The 19730-nt window shown below is 43.0% G+C and overlaps 1 protein-coding gene across 6 annotated transcripts in view; it reads right to left on the bottom strand.

The window, feature by feature from the left end:
- Positions 1 to 19730, bottom strand: part of LOC125766387 (serine-rich adhesin for platelets) — a 153877-nt gene that overhangs the window by 38722 nt on the left and 95425 nt on the right. For all 6 annotated transcript variants that reach the window (XM_049432275.1, XM_049432273.1, XM_049432270.1 and 3 more), the window contains exons 4-5: positions 10460 to 10874; positions 3186 to 3571 (exon numbers count right to left, since the gene is read on the bottom strand). In XM_049432275.1, the coding sequence (XP_049288232.1) occupies positions 3186 to 3571; positions 10460 to 10874 (801 nt within the window). The remainder of the gene's footprint in view (positions 1 to 3185; positions 3572 to 10459; positions 10875 to 19730) is intronic.

Raw genomic sequence — 19730 nt, 5'->3', positions numbered from 1 at the left:
TAATGATGGGAAATTCGTTTTGATTTGACCTTGGAAAGCATCGTTTCCCTGACTGAGCCCGAGTGAAAGGATTGCCGGACCGTGACCGGTAAGCGGGGGCCAAAAAGTTAATCAAAAGGGTTTCAGGTCAAGCCTCCTGATGGGTGCTGGTAGAAAAACACTTTGCAAACGTTTTGGGGTAGAGCAGATACGGACCTTTTAAAATTGTTTTTCCAAGGATAGAGACCATTACCTAGCATCTTGCATGTGTAACGGAGAGCAACCGTTTGTAGAAAAGATAACGTAAGTGAAGGAAATCTTCATCTCTCCTAATCTTATCGTAAAAAGCTTTCACTGTAATTACTCTCGAAGAATCGCTTTATCACCGATGCTCGCTTCTGTGCAAATTCCCATCACAAGCGCACATCCCAAATACAATTGTAGCACAAAGTAGGCAAAACAAATCCAGGCTAATCTCCGCACTTGCCAAGCACCCTGATGTATGCAATTAGAACCGTTTGCATTATTGAAAATTTGTTTTGAAATTCCTTCTCAATTTAGTGGCATCCTGACGTGGGCTGCTCGCTCCTGATAGCTTTCCCAGCCTTTCCGTTCGGTGACTTGTTTGTTGGTCCCGCCAGCAAAACTCCGATTTCCGAGAAAGAACGTGTTTACTGCACCATCTTTTTAATGAACATCTTTTTGATCTGTTGAATGTTTACCGTCGGCTACCCCCGGTCGAACGGGACGCTTGGGGGGAAGGTTGGTTGTGAAAACAAGATGGATATCGTTATCATGCCGTAGCGCAAATAGCCGTCCGTTTACGCCACGGCGCCCGTAATGCCTTTGGGTGCGGAGATTGGTGTGGATATTGGGCGCAAGGAGAAAAAAAAAATCGACCCACAAGCCAACGCATGGCAAAGAAAATGTTGCTTTGAAGTTGTCTCGTCGCTATCGCTTTTCTGGGGCGGGAGTGATGGATTTGTAGCGCTCTTTCTCTTCAGTTCCAACCACGTTACTTGCACAGTGCTCAGTGCCCTTATCATGCTGCTCTATGCCTGCTTGTAGGCTGCTCAGCTACAGATCATACCTCCCGGATAGGAAGGCTAAATAAAATCAGGACAAATTTCCTCTTCACCGGTAGAAGGAAACGCTACCAAACTTCTCGTCGCACCAACACATTGAGATGAGGGTTTCCATTTCAAAAACTGTTCCACGTCTCCGGCACTCGATCGAACCGGCACAGGTATGGGGTTTATGGTACGATCAAAAATAAATCGTCAAGCGTACGGAAAGATATCACTGGAAAGCCGATGATGCGATGGTGGGCTATGATACACGGCTTATACCTCACGGAAGCGTTCATTTGCAGACAGTCGAAAGTGAATCTTCCGTCGTCTACCAAAGGCTTCAAGCGGGAAGTTCCCTTTCTCTCGCTCTGTCGTTTCCACGCAGGAAGAGTTAGAAAATATTTATAAAGTGCTTTTGACTCGTTTCTTAAATGATTTTAATATCCCGCTGTACAAACGATTGCGAAGACAGCGTATGATGGCTTCATCGCCGTAAAACGTCTTCAAGCAAAAAACAGTACGGCCACACATCGTCACCACAGCACACCGACGTCTTTATCGTTCTAATCGAAAGCATCGCAAACGGAGCACCAAATCGGGAATGCAACGGGCGGAAGAAAAATTAACTACACCGCATGCGAAACGGAAACCTTTTCGTTTCCGGTTTTGTTCCGATTACATTTGCGCATGATGCCGCTTCCGCGGAGTACGGGTGAGCATGGGTGGTTGTGTTGGACTCCATTTTGGAAATCGTTTGAAATTTTAAAAAGCGAAGTGTTTTTTGTCACTCTCTGTTTTGCGTTTTTTGCAAGGCGCTTAAAAGTAGTATCGTTACGAAAGGACTTCCTTAACGAGTGTTCGGTTGGATGGTTTTAATATTACAGGAAACTGAATTTTTATGTTTTTTTATTTGATCTTTAGCGTTGGAAATTTTTCTTTGCAGTAAACGGAAACGTTTTTTCTTTTTTTAATTGAAAAGGATTATTTCGCTGCCAAAAGAAAGGGCATAAAATTATCGTATTTGATGTGCGCTTTAAATTTAAGTACTGGGCGCCTAAATATATGCAATTTGAGTAATTATACCGATTATTAGAAAACATCATATCAAAATGTAGTTTCAAACACATCAAATCGACCAAACTAGAATGGAATACTAAACATAAGTAAAATAAGCGTCCATCAAGTATCATGCAATCAGCATCAGACGCCGTAAAATCTTTTAAGCACACATTCAATATCGTTCCATTCTTCGGAATGAGTAATTTACGTGCACGATTCACTCATCACCAAGAACAACTACCAAGAAATGCAAGCTGTGCTTGCCGTTGAATTTGAAAAGATTCCACACAACACAAACGTTTTGCTTTCGGGCATTTGTAGCATTGCATTTGGTGGTGCCACTCTCGAAAAGCCGTTTACGTACCGATCCGCTTTTCTCGATAGCACGTAGGGAAAATTAAATAAATAGCGCTCATCGCGTCCGCTGGTACACCGGGCAGAAGCGGAACTGAAATTAGGCAACCGATGGGCTTGGATTTTCTTGTACCAGAGTTGGCGTGTGTGGCCGTTCCCGTTGGAGGTGCATACGTGGCCTCACGTAGCAAGACGACGTCGGAGAATGAAAGCATGTCTCGTGCATGCAGTGTTGTATTGCTGCTGCACATTTGCTCTCGGTATTTAGCTTGTGCTTTGCAAATTGTTGTAGCGTAAAGAAGGCATTTATGCATCCCATTAGAAGTTATTCGATTAAATTGTTTATTGTTGTCAATCCGGTCCACGTGCAAGCGAGAAGATCGTTTCATGGTATATTTTGTTTTGCCTATACACACATGTTTTATTAGACATTGAATATTTAATAATGCTGAAAATAACGCACGAAGAGGTAGTTTTGTTTCTTCCAGAAAATAAGGTTTTTTTGGATTATAAAATATTTAAAACGATAAACTTTTAATATAAGTTCTCCAATAAAAATATTCTATATAAACTTCAATCTCCAAAAAGGAGAGAAATAAATACAACAACCAGTAATCAAACCAATCATCGTTGGTGCAATATCCCGCTTGAAATCGATCAATAATGAGATTGCAAATGTTGGCCAGCTCGTTGTTGCATTTCACTGCACACTATTGCACTTACCTGACACTGTTGCGGACCGTGGCGGGTCGGTGATACCGTCTTGGGTCGTGGTTTCTTCGCCAGCCCACCGGACAACCCGCTCAACGAAACCGTGCCCGGTGAGGAAGCGGCCGACGGTGATGACGACGCACTGCTGCTGTTGCCGGATGCCGTCTCTGCCCGACCAACCGTCGTCAGCACGAGACTGGTAGGGCTGGCAGCGGTGGCAATGTTGCCATTGCTTCCTCCAACGTTGGGCGAACTTTTCACGGTCACCATCGTGGTACCGTGGTGCAAGATGGCCGTCGACGATGGAGACAGGTTGTTGCTGCTGATGGTCGTGCTGGACGTATGGTTCGGTAGTAGGTTGGAGGTTGAGTTCGTTTTTTCCGCCGCTGGTTTCGTGCCTGCGGGAGGAAGCGGGAACGGCGTGGGCAAATCGGAAACGATAGAAAGAAATCCGATCAATATCAGGTTGACTTTTCGATCACTGTGAGAAGATGAAGCCGGGCATCAAGAAGGAAACAGCCGGAAGACTTGCTTTGCAATGGAGTTACTATCGAAATGAGATTTCCTAATCCTTCAGCGTACGATTCTGACTTCCCTTGCCCTACATCCCATTGGGCGGAAGGTCCGCTTTAAGCGCTGAGCAGAAGTTCCGATCGAAACGGATTTAGATTGCGTCTGTCGGATTAGCCCTCTTTAGCTGTACCGTTTGTCGTCGAAAGGGGTCGACGAAAAAGTCAGCCAATTGCACGACGAATCCTTGCGTCCAGGAATGTTCGAGGGCGAACCGGGAATAAAAAGCAAATTGAAAAGCAAAGTAGAAAGTAGCGAAACTCAGCACACAAACACACACACAAAAAAAGGCAACTGCTTTGATGTTGTGTTCGTACTTCAGATCGGTTCGTAGTTTGAAGGAATTTATCCGGATTAGAGATAATTGAACGGAATGCAATAAGGATGCAACGGGCCTTGCAACCGAGTTGGCATCGTTTCTACCCCGTACATTCGTGTGTGTGTGTGTCTGTTTGTATGTGTGCGTGACCGATAATCCAAATTAATTTCGGTCGGTAAAGGTGAGCCATCGGATATGTCCGGGCAAACGTACACGGGAGTGTACCAGTTGAAAGCATTCGGGTAATTAATGAAGCACATGAAAGTGAGCAGAGTGAGTTTACGAAGAACATTTTGCAACTTTCCCATTGAATTGCCACCGACAAAGATTACAGCCGGATCAGCCCTTTTTTTTCGTCTTCATTACTCAGGAGGGACACTGGGGATATTGGGTGTCGGTTCCGCATTGACCCCATTAAATCGCTTCATTATTGAGCAGAGCAATTAAATTAGATTCAAAGATGAAAGAAAATATCCGGTGGCGATGTTTGATGTGTGTAATAATCGCGAAACTCAGTTCGTTTGTGACAAAAGAGGAAGGGAGCTTGTTTGTCATGCGAATTGCATACATTTAGGCTTAAAATTTTCGGAAAAAATCATTAAATATTCGGAGTTCGTTTTAGTCCTCAGTTTCAATCGTTTGTTTATGAATTGAATATAAAAAACTGTTTTAATATTAAATACGACCACAAAAGAATACTGTGATGAGCTTTAACTAGATATTTAAAGCTTTCTAACCTATTTCTTCCTTTCCTTTTTACTTAAAAAAAAACACCAACCCAAAAGGTCATATAAAACCATACACGACACGAGTTTAGTGTGGCAAATGCGATGCGAATGCCACTTGAAACAAGCAAAAAAAAAAAACTAAAAATAAAATAAAAGGTACGTTCATCTATCGCTGCAGTACTATCAACTTTCAACTTCACCGAACGCCGCCATCTTGCTGTTGGTTTGCAATAACAAGAACTTGGTCACAAACAATGGCATCCCTACGAGCGCCAGGGTAAGGACACACTAGAGCTCACCTATCACAAGACTCTAAGCCGTTGCTTTGAAGCTTTTCCACTCGTTAGTTTAACTGAATTGGCTCCGTTTTTTCCCCGTTATTTATATTGATGCTGCTAGTCTGACCGGTCCTGTGCCCTTTTTCATCCCGACGCATTTTGCTTGAACCTTCGGGGTTTGTTGTGTTTTTTTTTTCTTTCGTCTCTAAGCTAGACGATATATTCGTAGCAAAAGCAAAGCATCTCACCACCACTGCCAGACAGACTTTGGGTATTGGATTGGGGGATTGGTAAGGGTGCAAAAGGTGCAGAGGATTTCAGCACACCGTGTTGACGTGTATTTATTTATCGTTAAAAATGGCAGTATTCAAAGCCCGAATGTATACGCTTTTTTATTCGGTTCACTGTGCTAGCTTTTCGAACTACCTGCTATGCTTTCTATTCTCTTTCGCATTTCCAGCGAAACCATGTTGTAGGATTGCCGGGTTAACAAAACCATTGCTAGTTCGGTAGCACGGAAGAAAGGCAACGGGCAAAATGGTGGTACAACAAAAAGCACAATTTTCCTATTGTGCTGATTGGCTGACCAGGGGGGGTGTACTCTGTTCGGTAGCCAAACGCGTACGCGTAGGTGTACGTGCGAGCTTAGTTCGTTCTTTCCCACGTTCCACCGAATACAACCGATCGGTAAGATAAAAGCAACGAACGGAACGATCGATTTTTTGGTATGTTAAAAGTGCGAAAAAGGATACTATTTTGTTCTGCATCGTTGGTTTACACTAGGTTACGTTTATTGTGCCACATGAAGTACGGTTGCTTGTACCATGGTCGACGTGATCCACGTTCAAATGTGAAACGTAAGCGACGTAAAGTGATATTTTCGTTAAAAGCAGGTACGGTCGAAAGCAGCACTCAGCAGCGAAAGGTAAGCGAACCGGTGACTTCTAAAAATGCTGTACCATGTACTGGAATGGTGCGGAATGCTATCGAATAGACAATGTTGAGCGTTCCACTACGGCAGTAGGAGAAGAAAGGGGAACAGTATTCCAAAACACCATAAACAGGTTTTAGGTTGAAAATACAGCATTGTTTCATGAAAATGATAACAATGGGATAAATATGCTTTTCTTCGTCAAGGAGCAATCGCGAGCTATCTCGAACACAAGGGATGTATAGAACATAATGAATTTGTTTCACTCAAGTGAATTTTATAAATCTGAGTATCCTAAAAGTCAATAATAACAATTAAATAAATATAAAACATAATATTGCATTGATTTAAGCGTTTTGTTTAATCGATTATTTACTCCAACGCGCTCGCTAACAAAATCGCCTAGTAGTATGCAATCTGCATGACGAAATGAACCTCTTGCAGTGCTATTGTAATGCCTTGCTATTTTGATAAAAGCTACAAGCTGTGTTTTCATTGTCTGACGTACGCAGTTGGTGGTGGAGAAAATAAAACCACATTCTATACGACGGGTTAAATGCTTTTTCGAAAAGATGACTTGGTGAATGTACACTATTTAATTAAATCTATTCATCTATTCTAGCTCCAAAATTATTCGATTTTTTCTATAATGCGTTTTTGCGCTAGTTCCCTTATACCAATGTTCTGGCATTGTATGTTTTGGGTTGTAGGAAAAATTCAATAATTAAATTCCATCGGAGACAAATCGCAGGACCGGATGCATGCTGTGTTCCAACGCTCAAAGGGTGAGCTTTTCATGTGTTAACTCTTCAGCGTGTGTCCATTCGCCGCAAACAGGCACAGGTCGGTACGGCAGTGACCCAGAGCGTTGATTATGAAGCGGCAGCATCAATGCCACACCCGTGTCCATCGTAACCCACACCATGTAAGCAAATACATCGATGTTCGCTACGTGCGCGCCCACTATTTATATTTATGAGCATAAATCCTGCAGCAAAAAGGTCCCGCAGCGCTAATGAACCGGTCCCAAACGTCAATCACCGTGACATTTAACATTTCATGTTCATTAAAGCGGAAGAACGGAACAGAGGGGTATTGCATCCCGGCAGTTAGGTCGCACCCGTCGTCCCCCCGTCGTCCCGGGGTGAACTACGCACCGAGCCATTGTCCACGTGTTTACCCAGTGTATGCAGGCCTGCATATGCATACTCTTGCACACGGATCATCTCAAAAGCCGAGCTTCGGTTCTCGTGCCGTACGTACCCTGTGTTTGCGTGGTGGAAAACGGGAAGGAAAATCTGTGTCATAAATTTCATGTCCATTTTCCCACAACCATGATGGTGGCAGCACTGGTGGCTACCACCGAAGGGTTATTATCTTCCGACCGATCGAAAACCATGCGAGATGACCACACTCCGGTCTGGCCTGGCAGGACGACCTTGGACGACCAAGAGAACGGTGGGAAAATGAATGCAATGATAATCATTAAATCCGAAGGCCTACACCGAGGCACAGTGCTGCCGTGCTTCTGTGCCGCGCCTCCTGCCACGTGTGTGTGGCAATCCGCAAAGCTTGCTTTTATAATTTCACAAAACTAGATAGATAAATATAAAATGCAAATAGTACACACGGTGCATGTAAATATATGCATGAGGTTTGCTTTAAAGCGGCTTGGCCGGAAATCGGACGGCTCGGGCCCGCAACCGGTTGCGGTGTATGAGTGATGATGATGAGGATGCTGCCGGCAGGTGGCGGCAAATGGTGGGGGAAAAAGGGAACGGACGCGGTACGGATCCGGAAACCATTTCACATTCGTACTTCAACGACCGCTGCACATTCCGGTGTTTATGTACATATAAAGTGACGCATAAGGAAATATTTTAACTGAACACATGCCAACGACTACAGTGGGTGGTGTATGTATAGGGTTACTCTTTCAACACAGCAAAACATAGTATTCGTAAGGACACAAATTATAGAAAAATAATTGTAAAATTGTTATCTTTCAAAGGCATTGAAAACCGTTTGGCTAGGGGCTGAAAACCAATCCAGTTTGTAATGAAAAAATAATTACTAATAATAGTTTTTGGTGGTAAAAGCAAAACAAAAAAATCACACACAATTGCTTCATAAATTTAAACTCAATTAAGTTTTTGTGCAAAATTGTGCACCGACACAAAGGTTTGGCGGGTGGTAGTGATTTATCTTCCCAGTGTATCCTAGCCGGCTCGGTACACACTGTTCGGGCAGTTCCATGCGCCTGTTACAACCGACCACAGACACATATCTATTGTTGGTTAGCACAATTACAGTGTCCAGACCGGAGGGCACGTGTAGCCAAAGTTTACTTTACCATCGTTCGATACGTTGCAAAAGTGGACAAAATGCGAACTGATGAGGGTTCCCACACCGAACGAGGACACGAGGAAGTCTGGATGGTTGTTGGAATATGGAGGGAGGGGCGGGGGAGGGGGGTGAGAGGAAGGAGGGGACAACAGGAAAAAAACCGATGCACGTACGGGCAGGCTTGAATTTGCTCGTGTTGCTACGTCGGTACAGGGTGTCGATCGAGGAAACGGTCTACGACCCGCAGTGAAGGAAGGATACTCGTCCGTTGGGAGTCCGATATCAAAGCTCATGTGCATGCACATAAATATGCTTTAAAACCATAAAACCTAGCTGAAAAGTTTATGCACTGGTACATGGGGTGGGGGGATGAGAAAGGGGAGGAGGGAGCTGTGTGGACGGTATGGACGTTTGCCCGTATGAGCTTGGTGATTCACATACAACACACATACAAGTATACAAACAGACCCACACACACACACACGTATACATATTCTCGGTACGGTTGATAAGGTCCGTTTGGAAAAGCGTAGAACAGAGCGTGTGGCTTGACTGTTGCTGGACTATAACGAGTCCGAAACGTTTTAGGTATGGAAAGGAGGATTTTTCCTCTCCGAACCGAGTAAGCGAGATATGCAGAGTTATTTCAATAAATTTATGTTCTGCTGTACAGTTGGGACATGTGGGCAACTGGTGCTGTGACCGGACCGGGTTCGTTTGCTAGGGATAGGAGATAGCAGCGATGGTGCAGTGGGTTTGATCAATTTTTTACCGATAATTTTACAAAACAACATACCAAAGGCAAAACACGAACGAATGGAGGGAAAAGCTTTACTTTTTTTTCGTATATAAAGAACTGGGTACAGCACTGGAAAGGATATTGAATAATCATGAAACATGAGTCCAGCGAGTGCATAAACATTCAACAGAGAGGTAGAAAAAATAAATAGGTACAAGAAACCATGGAAATGGGAAAATGTTCCATCGACCGTAGGACTACTCATGTGGTGCATGTACTTGTTTTTTTTTTTTGGCTCAACTCCTATCCGAAGCTGTATGCGTTTCAATAACATGATCCTTTTGGTGCTTAAATGTGTAATTTTATCAAATAATGAGGTTGGGCTTTTTTGCGAGATACGTTTCATCGTAGCGGAATAAAAGCAGATTTAGTTATAATAGAATTTTGTTTTTATTACCAGATGAAATGTGTGAAAAATGTGGAATTGAATAACTGAAATAAAATGCCACATTAATGTAGGAAACTTGTCAATACACACTACCAAATCTTGCACCAAAATCTACACACTGACCCTTGTTCTGAGCTTTTTTCGAACTTAAAGGTTCACTTCCATAGTATGAAACACAACTCTTTGCATATTTGCTCGAAAGTGCGGCAGAAACGATGGACTAAAGACTGCTTTTATAATTTGATTTAACCCCTCCTATTCGGGTGTGTGGAACTAGAGTAATCAATACTTTATAACTAGTTGCCCAGAGAAACAATGTTGCTCTACGTATGTTACCTTTAAGCCCATTCCAGCAAGGTGGTAGGCAGTTTTGCACACACCAAGCAAAGGAAGAAATCGTACGAAAATGGTCAACAAGTTGTTCGATGTTTCGATTGCATCGGATGGGTTGGAAGAGTTTGGAAAAGGCAATACGCATAAAAAGTAGTTTGTAGTACTTGTTGAGCTTTTGCATTGAAACGAACGATACGAACAAGCAATTTACAGTGTAAATGCAAATTTTGTGCACTAATTAAAAAACAGTAGTCTTTTGTGGTTTTGTGCTAGGACAGTAGTTTTTAAGACTGTATTTCGTGAAATGAGTTGTAGGTGCACTTTTTTTTGTTGAATAAATTTCATACTTAATGTTTTATTGATCATTGCATAGTTTTAGGCGCTTTATTAGATTTTCATTTATTCAAGATTTTATCCTAAATATATGCAATTTACATGGCAAATAACCATTATTTGATTTGAAATCAAGCAGCAGAATTTTATCTCATCAATAAGTCAAGTGCGGCAAGTTTCTATACGCAAGCTCTCGGTAAGCTCACAAAGAATGATAAAATTTGCTGAACATCAGTTTGAAAGTATTACTATTCCACTTACCCGGCTCTGTTTTTATCGTCACCGTGGACGTGCCTGTTGTGTTGCTGCTACCACTACTGCTGCTCGTTTTGGTAAGTATAGCTCCGGTAAGATGTTCGATCTGATCGGCCGCTGTTGCTCGTAGCGTTGCTCCCGCGGAACTACCGTTGCTATCCTGCAGCAGATCGAAACTGCCAGCGTCCGAATCGGTGGCACCGGTGGAAGCTCCCTGGAATGTGCCCAGCATATCGGCCAACATTTCCGGATCCGGGTAGCCGATCGTGAGCGCTCCGTCCAGCGAACCGGCTGCATCGGGCGCCTGTACCGCTTCCCGGAGCTGAAGTGTGACGGAACCTTCCGCACCCATCGAGGCACTACACATAAGGACGCGCGGTGGCGCCAATCCAGCCAACGGCAATCGAATGCTATTCTGGACCTGAAGGAACACAGGAAAACGAAAAAAAAAACATTTAGTTTTAGTAAGCTAGATTAAGTGTTACTTTTCGGTTTAATTAATGCTAAATTGAATGGTAAATCTGTCAAGGGAACAATTTGCTGGAGAAAAAGGAAACCGTCAACCAGTGGAACCATTTCTCGATATCTGCTTAACGATCCTACCCCACAAGTAGGAGGTAATTTTCCATCTGCTCTTACGCCATCCAACACCAACTTTACGACATTTCACAGTTGTGCATCCGCCCCTCCCTGGGCCATCTCCACCCATCCACCCAGTTGACAGTGTCGTGTCGTAAAAAGAAGTAAATAAAACATACCGTTTGGCATATTCCAATCGGTGCCAATTTGAATAACTGCCATCGTTTGGCGACGGTTTTATGGGTCACGCGGTGCATGTAAGCGAGCGATTTTTCGCCGTACCTTCGCGTGAAGTTGAGTTGTCGCTTGAGAGGGGGGAAATTGTTTCGATAGAAGAAAAAGAAAAGGCACAAAAAAAATTGCCAAACATAAAGATGTGCACGAAAACCTTTAAGAAACGCAAGTAAGCGACCATCATTTTAAACCATACCCGTGTTTCGAAACGCTTTGTGAATAACCAAACAAAAAAAAAACAGCACAGAAAATTTTCCCAAGGGAAATGATGTATCGCCCGTTGATGATGGGCCACGCGGAACGGGATTTGCGTTTTAATGGGTTTTCTTTTATACCAGGATTTCCGAACTGTCACTCTAACCCGTGGTCCTTTTTTTTTGTTAAGTCCTTTCCGGGTGGGATGTGTTTGGATTGCGTGTTTTTTTGTTGTTATTTGTTATTACATTCTGTGCTTGTTATCCTTTAAAGACCGTTTCCATGCGCAACCGGTCCGTAGTTTTGGATTGGGTAGAGATTTTTTGTTTCCGGTGTAATTTTTTTTTTACAGCGAAAGTTTATTTAAGCGTTTTGTTAAATTTATTTCCACCAACCAAATCCATCACCTTGGCAACCGTGCGCTGTCTGTGGTGGGATGGTTGAAATCATTGAAAAGGATCTAAGAGTGAAATAAAAATCCGCCTTTTCATTGTGGTATCCTTTTTCCTTATCCCTTCGGATGACGCTGCCAAAGGGCGGCCGAAAGCGTTTGATATGCTTGTTTTTATATCTGCAAATGATTTTTTTCTTCTTCTTATCCAGCAGATTGTACAGTTTCATTTAAAAAATAAGCATTCCTGCACAAAGGAAGCCTGATTACAGGAATGCGTTCGAGCAGCATTTGCAGCTCGTTTGTTCTGCTGGTTGAACATAATTTTTAAATTAAATTACAAACTCTTTATAGAAACGGGCGATTGCATACCTTCATAACATTGCTAACAAAACTTTCACCGTCCATCGCTGGTACGGTAATTGAATAACATCGACATGGTGCAGCTTATCTAACAACGTACAACATGGGAATATGTTTTAAACCCAAGGCAACAGAAGAACCATGTTCGGATTGTTTGCCGTACATCGGTTGGTGGTGCATTGGTTGCATTTATAGCTGCAATTTACACGCTGCATATTGCATGCGAAAGTTACGATAAGCTTTTTCTCTAATGGGGAGCTATTGTTTTGCATCATTTACAAGTACACTCCAACAATAGGTTCGCTTGTTATGGTATGCTGCTCTGCCGGAAGTAAGGCATAAATGTTACAAAATCACCACATATTTGTACAAAATGGTTGAAAATCATGTCCTTCCAACTTGGGCTTGTGATGATTACTGTTGAAAAGCGTACAAATTGTACTTTAAACTAACTAAGTGGAGTTAGTTTAAAAAAACTCAATTAATAGCAAAAGCTGATAATGAAAGGTTCATCGTTTAAACTATTACAACGTTTGAACACTTTAGGAGGATACTTAACATTAGAAAGAAAAGTTATGCTGACACTTTCTTTTTTTCGATTAATCTTAGTATCCAAGTATTAAGGATGGTAAGAACGAATAACTTTGGAAAGTATTTATCAGATACATCCTTCTTTTACATATATATTTGGATAGGATTAGGATATGATTTCTACTTTTATTCCTCTAAAGTTAGATAGCTCATAGTATAGGATTTCTACTTTTATCCCTCCAAAGTTAGATAGCTCATAGTATAGGATCCAGAACAGGTCCCACCAAATATACTACTAGTTGTGGAAAGATAATTTCACTTGTATACTAGTGACACGAATCTTTCGATGTCATGAAATGATAGATTGAATCTTACTTTAATTTAAAGCTCAGATTATAATAGCCTTAAGGACATAAGCCTGAGGCTTGAGGTATCGTTTGGAAACTTCTTCAACTGTCAAGTTCGGATGCAAATTTTTATCACTATTCAATATGAATACTCCAATGTTATTACTGCAAAGCATCACACACACAACTGAAACAATAAAACTGCTCCACTTTGCATTGACGAAGAACTGTGAAGTACTTTCGAAAATTTGTGTTTGAAAATACCATATGCAAGCGTCATAAATACTGAATATTTTGCATGGTAAACAGATTTTCGTAAACGTGTAAAGCATGGCACAGACACTTCCCTGTCGGCACAAAGAAAATGTAACGCTCCATCGGTTCGGTAAGCAATCCGAGGCAATGCATCCGAGAAACTGCACTTGTCACACGTATAACATTTTGTATTTACGGTCGTAAAAAGCATCCCTCCGGTTTTTTGGTTTTCGGTTGGGTTTTAAGCACCTTCAACAAAGTAAAGCCAACCCCGATACAGATGCTGGCTTTGTCTTTGTGGCAAATTTTCTCACTCTTCAATTTTCCGTACCATTGCTGCAGGAAAAATGCTTCAAATCGTGTGCCGATCGTAATCAAATTTTAATATTGCTCCCTCTCATCGACACCGTATCTGCAACGGGGAAAACGTGCAGAGGGTGGGTGTGTTATTTTTATGTGCGCCACCGGATGGCCAGCACGTTAAGCACGGCATGTTACAGATCTCCGTTTGGAGAATGGCTTACGAAGACGAGACAATTTTTGCACCGTGGCCAGTTCGCTTCGACTCGCACACCGTCTTGCCGTTCATGCCCATCATTTTCGCAAGTAATTGGATTCCAGTCAAACCATATGTGTCGCGTCAGTGGGTTTGGGCGGACGCTTCAAAATGGGCGCCGTAGGATGGAGGCGTAAAGTTAACACAAGCTGTTGACGACGAACGGGAAGTCATGCGAAGACTTACCGCAGTAGAAACTCGGCTGCGGATATGCAAATGCAAATATGTTTTTCCTCACCGCCTCGCCGGGCCTACCCCACCGCACCTTCATCAGAAGGTCAACAGAAGGTCAGCTTGGTAAAGGCGCTCTTGCTTGTGTTGAGGGTCTTTAAGTTTTATTGTATTTATTTCCTGTTAGGCGGAACTTTTACTACACCCGGAAATGGGACATCGGGCAAACGCTAAGAAATGCAATCATCAAATCGGATCGGCCGGAATAGGATGGGGTAAGGAATCATCATAAAATGAAGCGTGTCCAATCGGGCACGAATGTTGCCGCCGGGTCGGATATCGAATCGGTTTTTTCGGGGGGCAGAAATCGATTCAACCACGTTTAGGACCGCTAGCCAAAACCGAGCGAACCATGTTTTTACGACACGCAAGGAAAGGAAAAGACACAACCAAGCAAATCCTCCGCTATTTGTGATCAATAAAATCTATCCAAATCGTTCCGTGAACCTTGTGGCGTTTTGACCAGGACTCGTCTTCACCGAAAAAGGGAGGTATGTTGTTTCGCCTTTCACCCACCGTAAATGTGTTGATTGACGATAAAAATAAACTTCGAACAGAAATGTTTGGGGAGGAGCCGGCAAATGATGCCAAGAGGGCAATGAAGGTGGATGGGTTGGGAAGTAGTTTTTCGCGAAATCGACCATTTGATTAGGGAAATGGTTATTGAACAATAAAACATTCGGCAACGGAGGAACACGCACCACGGATAGGTTTGATGGGGCGGGAAATGTTGTTTCGGCTACCGGGTGCATTTGTTAGTGATCATATTTACGATCAACAGTAGACACATGGACTAGCTTATCTATCTTTCGTCACTATTCACTTAGTTACTATGACAAGCTAGTTCGAGCAGTTAGGGGAGTTGTTGCTAACAAAAAATGCGCCCGTCATGAGGTTGTTATTTTCTTTTTTATGCATTATTACTTTCATTTTTTCTTTTTGAAAAGTGGCTGTTTCATTATAAATTTATTAACCTACCTATTAACTAAAGGCAATGCTAGTGTTGTAATGTGTTTATTAGGCATAATTGTTTAAACATTGCCTACATTTAGGCGTTTTTAAAATTTTGTTTTAATGCTGAAAGTAAATTTTGCACGCCATTGCATAACTTTTATGAACTAGTAAATAATTAATCCTTTTACCATTGGTAACAATTATAGAGGAATAAAATAAAAGAAAATTAACAGAAGCCCAATTCTTTGGCAATATAAATCAAATGGCACAAGAATTGTCTGATGCTTTTGAATTTTTGAAATCAATTAAACTGTTTTTGAAGTTAAAGTTCCAAGTTAAAGTTTATGGAAGGAAATTTTAAAGCTTTGTGATGCTGTTATTTTGCCATGATCTGGTAAACGAAACAGTAAAAAGACAGGAAAAATACACACAGCTACAATCGAATGTGAAGCATCGGATGTCTTAAAGGCACGAATGCTACTGCAAGTGTCCCATTGCTGGCTGTCACGCGACAGGATGCCGGAATTGAAGTTTAAATATAAATAAAAATAAAAACTGCTCGTCACATTGCTACCATCCACTTAACCGGGTACCGTCCAGCATTTTCCGGTAAATAAATATTTCATGCCCTCGCCTTCATCGTACCCCGAAGGCGTCGTGCCGTCTCCCGACTGTGCACGCTCTGCCAGTTGAAGGAGGATGTTTGTCCCACGGCACAACATTTTCATGGAGAATGAGAGAAAAATAACCAGTCACGGACGAATGATCCAGTTTCCACAACGATGGTCTCGATGCGCAATTTGAACACCCCATTCCCGTCTGTCTGTTGCGGGTGGCATCGAACCCTTTCGCCCGCACCGAAGCACCGGACCTGAACGCATGAACGACTTGTCGATGGCGATTGTCCTGTTACGCGTCACCAGCCACCAAAAGGGTGGTGTTTCTGGAAAGGCGGAAGGGTGGCGAGCGAGGCCAATGGCCGTGCGCGTTCACCGGACGTGAGATGGACGCTGCATTTTTAATGGTCGCAAATATCTATCAATGTTTTATGATCATCGCCGTCATCATCGCCATCATCGTCGTTGCGTTTCGATAGGTCAGCGTACAGGGGACAGGGGACTGGGTGACTCCACTACATTGAGCTGCACTCGATAGCGAGCGGCTGTGTGTTTTATTCATTCTTTTTCGGTGTTCACGGTATATTCGATTCCGCACACACTCGATTCCGTTTTGTGTGCGGAAAACACGGAAACAGGACGAAACCGAATCCGAAGCGTTGAAAACGACCAATGGAGCAATGATGTGATTATTAAAATTTAATTAGGGTAAATAAAAGAGGAGCATCCCGGAGGATTGGATGATGAAATTGTTTTATTTATTTATTCCTCTTCCTAGGCACGGGACCCAGGGCTGGTGTTTGGTGAGGTTTTTTAGCGCTTTCCATCTTGCCTGTATCGAGTTTTCAAATTGCTTCCTGAAGGCATCCCGGGCAGCACACAGCGCCCAGTTGTGTTTGTCTCGATTTGGGCCCCGGAAACCATTTCCATTTGGACGATTTTTGATACGAATGAGATGTGCTTTTTTTACTTTCTCCCTCCCTTTCTCTCTTTTTCCAGCCCGTTCTGTTCATTTTGCAAGCGTTTGCTATTTTTTATTTGCATTTCCCTTTTTTGTCTACCAGCCTAGCCGGGCTTATTGTATGGCAAATTCGATTCAATTTATTTCACAAAACGACATTAGGAGGAAGTGTGACAAAAGGAGGGGAAAAGCGGAAAACCCCCACCCCACCTGCCTTCAATCACGCCAGACCGCCGGTGCAAACGAACCAGCAGTACAGGCTAAAATAAGATGAAAATTGATCGACATTTGTGGTTGTTTTTTCTCTTCTTCTTTGGTTCATTCCAAACACAATTTTCCATTCGTTGTGACGGTAATATTATGTGCATCGCCATATACCAACCCGGTCTGGCCGGGCTTAATTTGAGTGTCATCGGACTGCGTGTTTGATTTATGAGTTTCGAACGAAACCTTTGTCATGTTTCCCGGTGCTCGGACCGCCGCTGGGTTGCCAGCATTAACGGAGAGTGAACATAATGACGAGGTGATGAGTGTGTGGGATGATTAAAATTGACGGAGCAATATTGCCAAATTAAATTCAATTGGTGTGCGTGCGTATTCGAGACGCGTGTCCTGGGTTAACGTGATGGCAAAATGAAGTCTTTGATGGAGTCAAAGATTTGGACCTGGAATGTGTTTATGCTGTTTTGGAGTTAGATTTTCATCATTGTGGATAATAAACATAATTGAACATCAAGTTCATTTACTCGCTACAGAATAGAGTAGTCTTTGTATAGTTTATATAGGTATTGGTATTTTATTTTTCAAAGAAAATTAATGATCTGTGGTTTATCAACGATACATGCCAGATAATAGGCAGGATTTTCTACTCTCCAACCTAGTGCTAGAGAGGCCCATCCGCGACTCAGAGGATGAATCTTCTGGCCATGTTAATTAATCCTGGAATAATTTCTGTAAAGCAGGAATGATGTATAGACAAGTGACCAAACTTTTGAAGTCATCTAAAACTCTTGGGTCTGAGTTCAGCACAACAACAATGTTGTTGAGGCTTTCACCCATGTTTTGTACAGTTTGACTCGTCAATCTCTGGTGGGCTGGTGATGTCATTCGAATGATACCTGACAACCTAGGTCGGAAAATACTTTTAGGTCGCCCACATAGATCAAGGAGGCGTGGTAAAGGGAAACTGAGATGGAGCGATGGTGATGATGCATCCATCAGAAAGGTTTGGACAATAGATTGACCAAAGCGTTCGATCCTTAGCAGCTAAGAGGACTCCTGTACCAGGTCAAGCCCATGCATCGGTTTTAGCGCCTGATGAGTAAGAGAGCCTGCTTACTTTGAAAAAGTAAAAAATGAATAACTCACTCCTGGTGAAGATTTGCAATTCGTTGGAAAATATAGCCACACAGCAACAAAACGTAATATTTCCAAAAACATTCCAACACATGACTGTCATCGATTGCATAACCTATTCCAAAACAAAATAAAACCTACACTGTGCGAAACGAAAAAATGTTGTGCAAAGTAACAAAACAAAACCAGCAAAACGAAAGACATTTGCATCCATTAATTTCACACCATATCCACACACGCACACAGCGCGCAGGCACACTTCGTCAACTTTAAAGAGCAAAACATTGGTCCAAAAAGAAAGAAAGAAAAAAACGCCATACGTAGCCGAAGAGCACAGTTTTCCATCCGCGGCGAAATGGAAGTGGCGTTCCACTTTTGGCACTTAAGATCCAGCCAGTCCCCGAAACTGCTGCGGGGGCCCTATCATCGCGTTTTGTTTTTTTGTTTGACTCGCCATTGCGTAAATGTCAGCCTGCGTAACATGATGCGTATTGTGCGCGTGTGAACGCGCTGCTCGTCGGGAGGTCCCCGGCAGGCGGGTGCACAGGTGGTGAACGGTCGCTGTAATTCTGCATTCCTTTCACACCCTCGTGTGCACGCGTATTTGCGTCAGTTCGACTGTGTTTTTCATGGCAGAGCTGGGATCGGGCACGGAGAAGGGTGGTTTTTGTCGACCACGCAAACATGACGCATTCACCGGAACCGTTCGGTGCGGAGATGGAACAGGAAAGTGTACAGGAAAAAACGCAAAATGACTACTTGAAGGAAAGTGACTCAAGAATCGGCAACAACGAGAACCCCAGCGTGTGTTGGGGTGCTTTTGTTTTTTTCTCGCCACCCGTGTTTTGCTCCTGACAAGCTCCGTTTCCAAAGCGTGCGCTTTCCACGGTAGAGTTTCATTCCATCGTAAGCCGTTCGACAAACGTTGACCCCGAACGGTGCACGGTCTGGAACGTTTCATATCACGACACCGAAGTGCGTCTTGATCGTGTTACCTGTTTCGTTGGACTAAGTAGACACGGCTCGAGTGCTAAAGAGATCTTCCACATTCTTTACCAACCAAGCCTGAAAGGTGAATGAAAAGTGCATTAAAATATTACGTTACCGCCACAGACACATCATCATGATCCCGATCACTGGCAAACTGGTTCAATTTTAGGGCCATCCATCTTTCCCCGGGAGCGTACACGTTCGTGAAGGGAATTTGCACATTTTCAAAGATCAATTACATGTGGGCGTAGACGAAATGATCGAAAAAAAGAAACCCAACTTCATCCAGCTTCTCTTCACGAAGCGAAAAAAGTTGGTTTTCCATTTTTTCACCTGCAAAAATCTGAACCATCTTTTTGTTTATACCGTTCTTCAAGTTCAAAATGGGATAAAAAAATGGTTTCACACCACATCAAACTCACACGACAGGTCTCTGGGTAGGTAGGTAACAACCGGCTACGAGAGTGTTCGACTTCAAAACGCCAGTACGGATCGGGACGGATGTGGGTGGTGAGTATGGGGTGGTGAGTTACTCAAATTTCTGCTCAACATTAGAGCATGATTCATGCCGACAGTGGAATGCAACGGCAACGTTTTGCCTCGACTTGGGTGCGATCTCATCATCACCCGGGCCGGTCACTGTGTCTGGAGTGTTAGTGCTGTCCGTTTTGATTGAGTTCTCGTGATGCACGATCACACGCACGCAGCGGGATGAAA

Source organism: Anopheles funestus, chromosome 2RL (genome assembly GCF_943734845.2).
Source record: "Anopheles funestus chromosome 2RL, idAnoFuneDA-416_04, whole genome shotgun sequence".
Classification (NCBI taxonomy): Eukaryota; Metazoa; Arthropoda; class Insecta; order Diptera; family Culicidae; genus Anopheles; species Anopheles funestus.
This window is presented reverse-complemented; position numbering and strand designations above follow the sequence as displayed.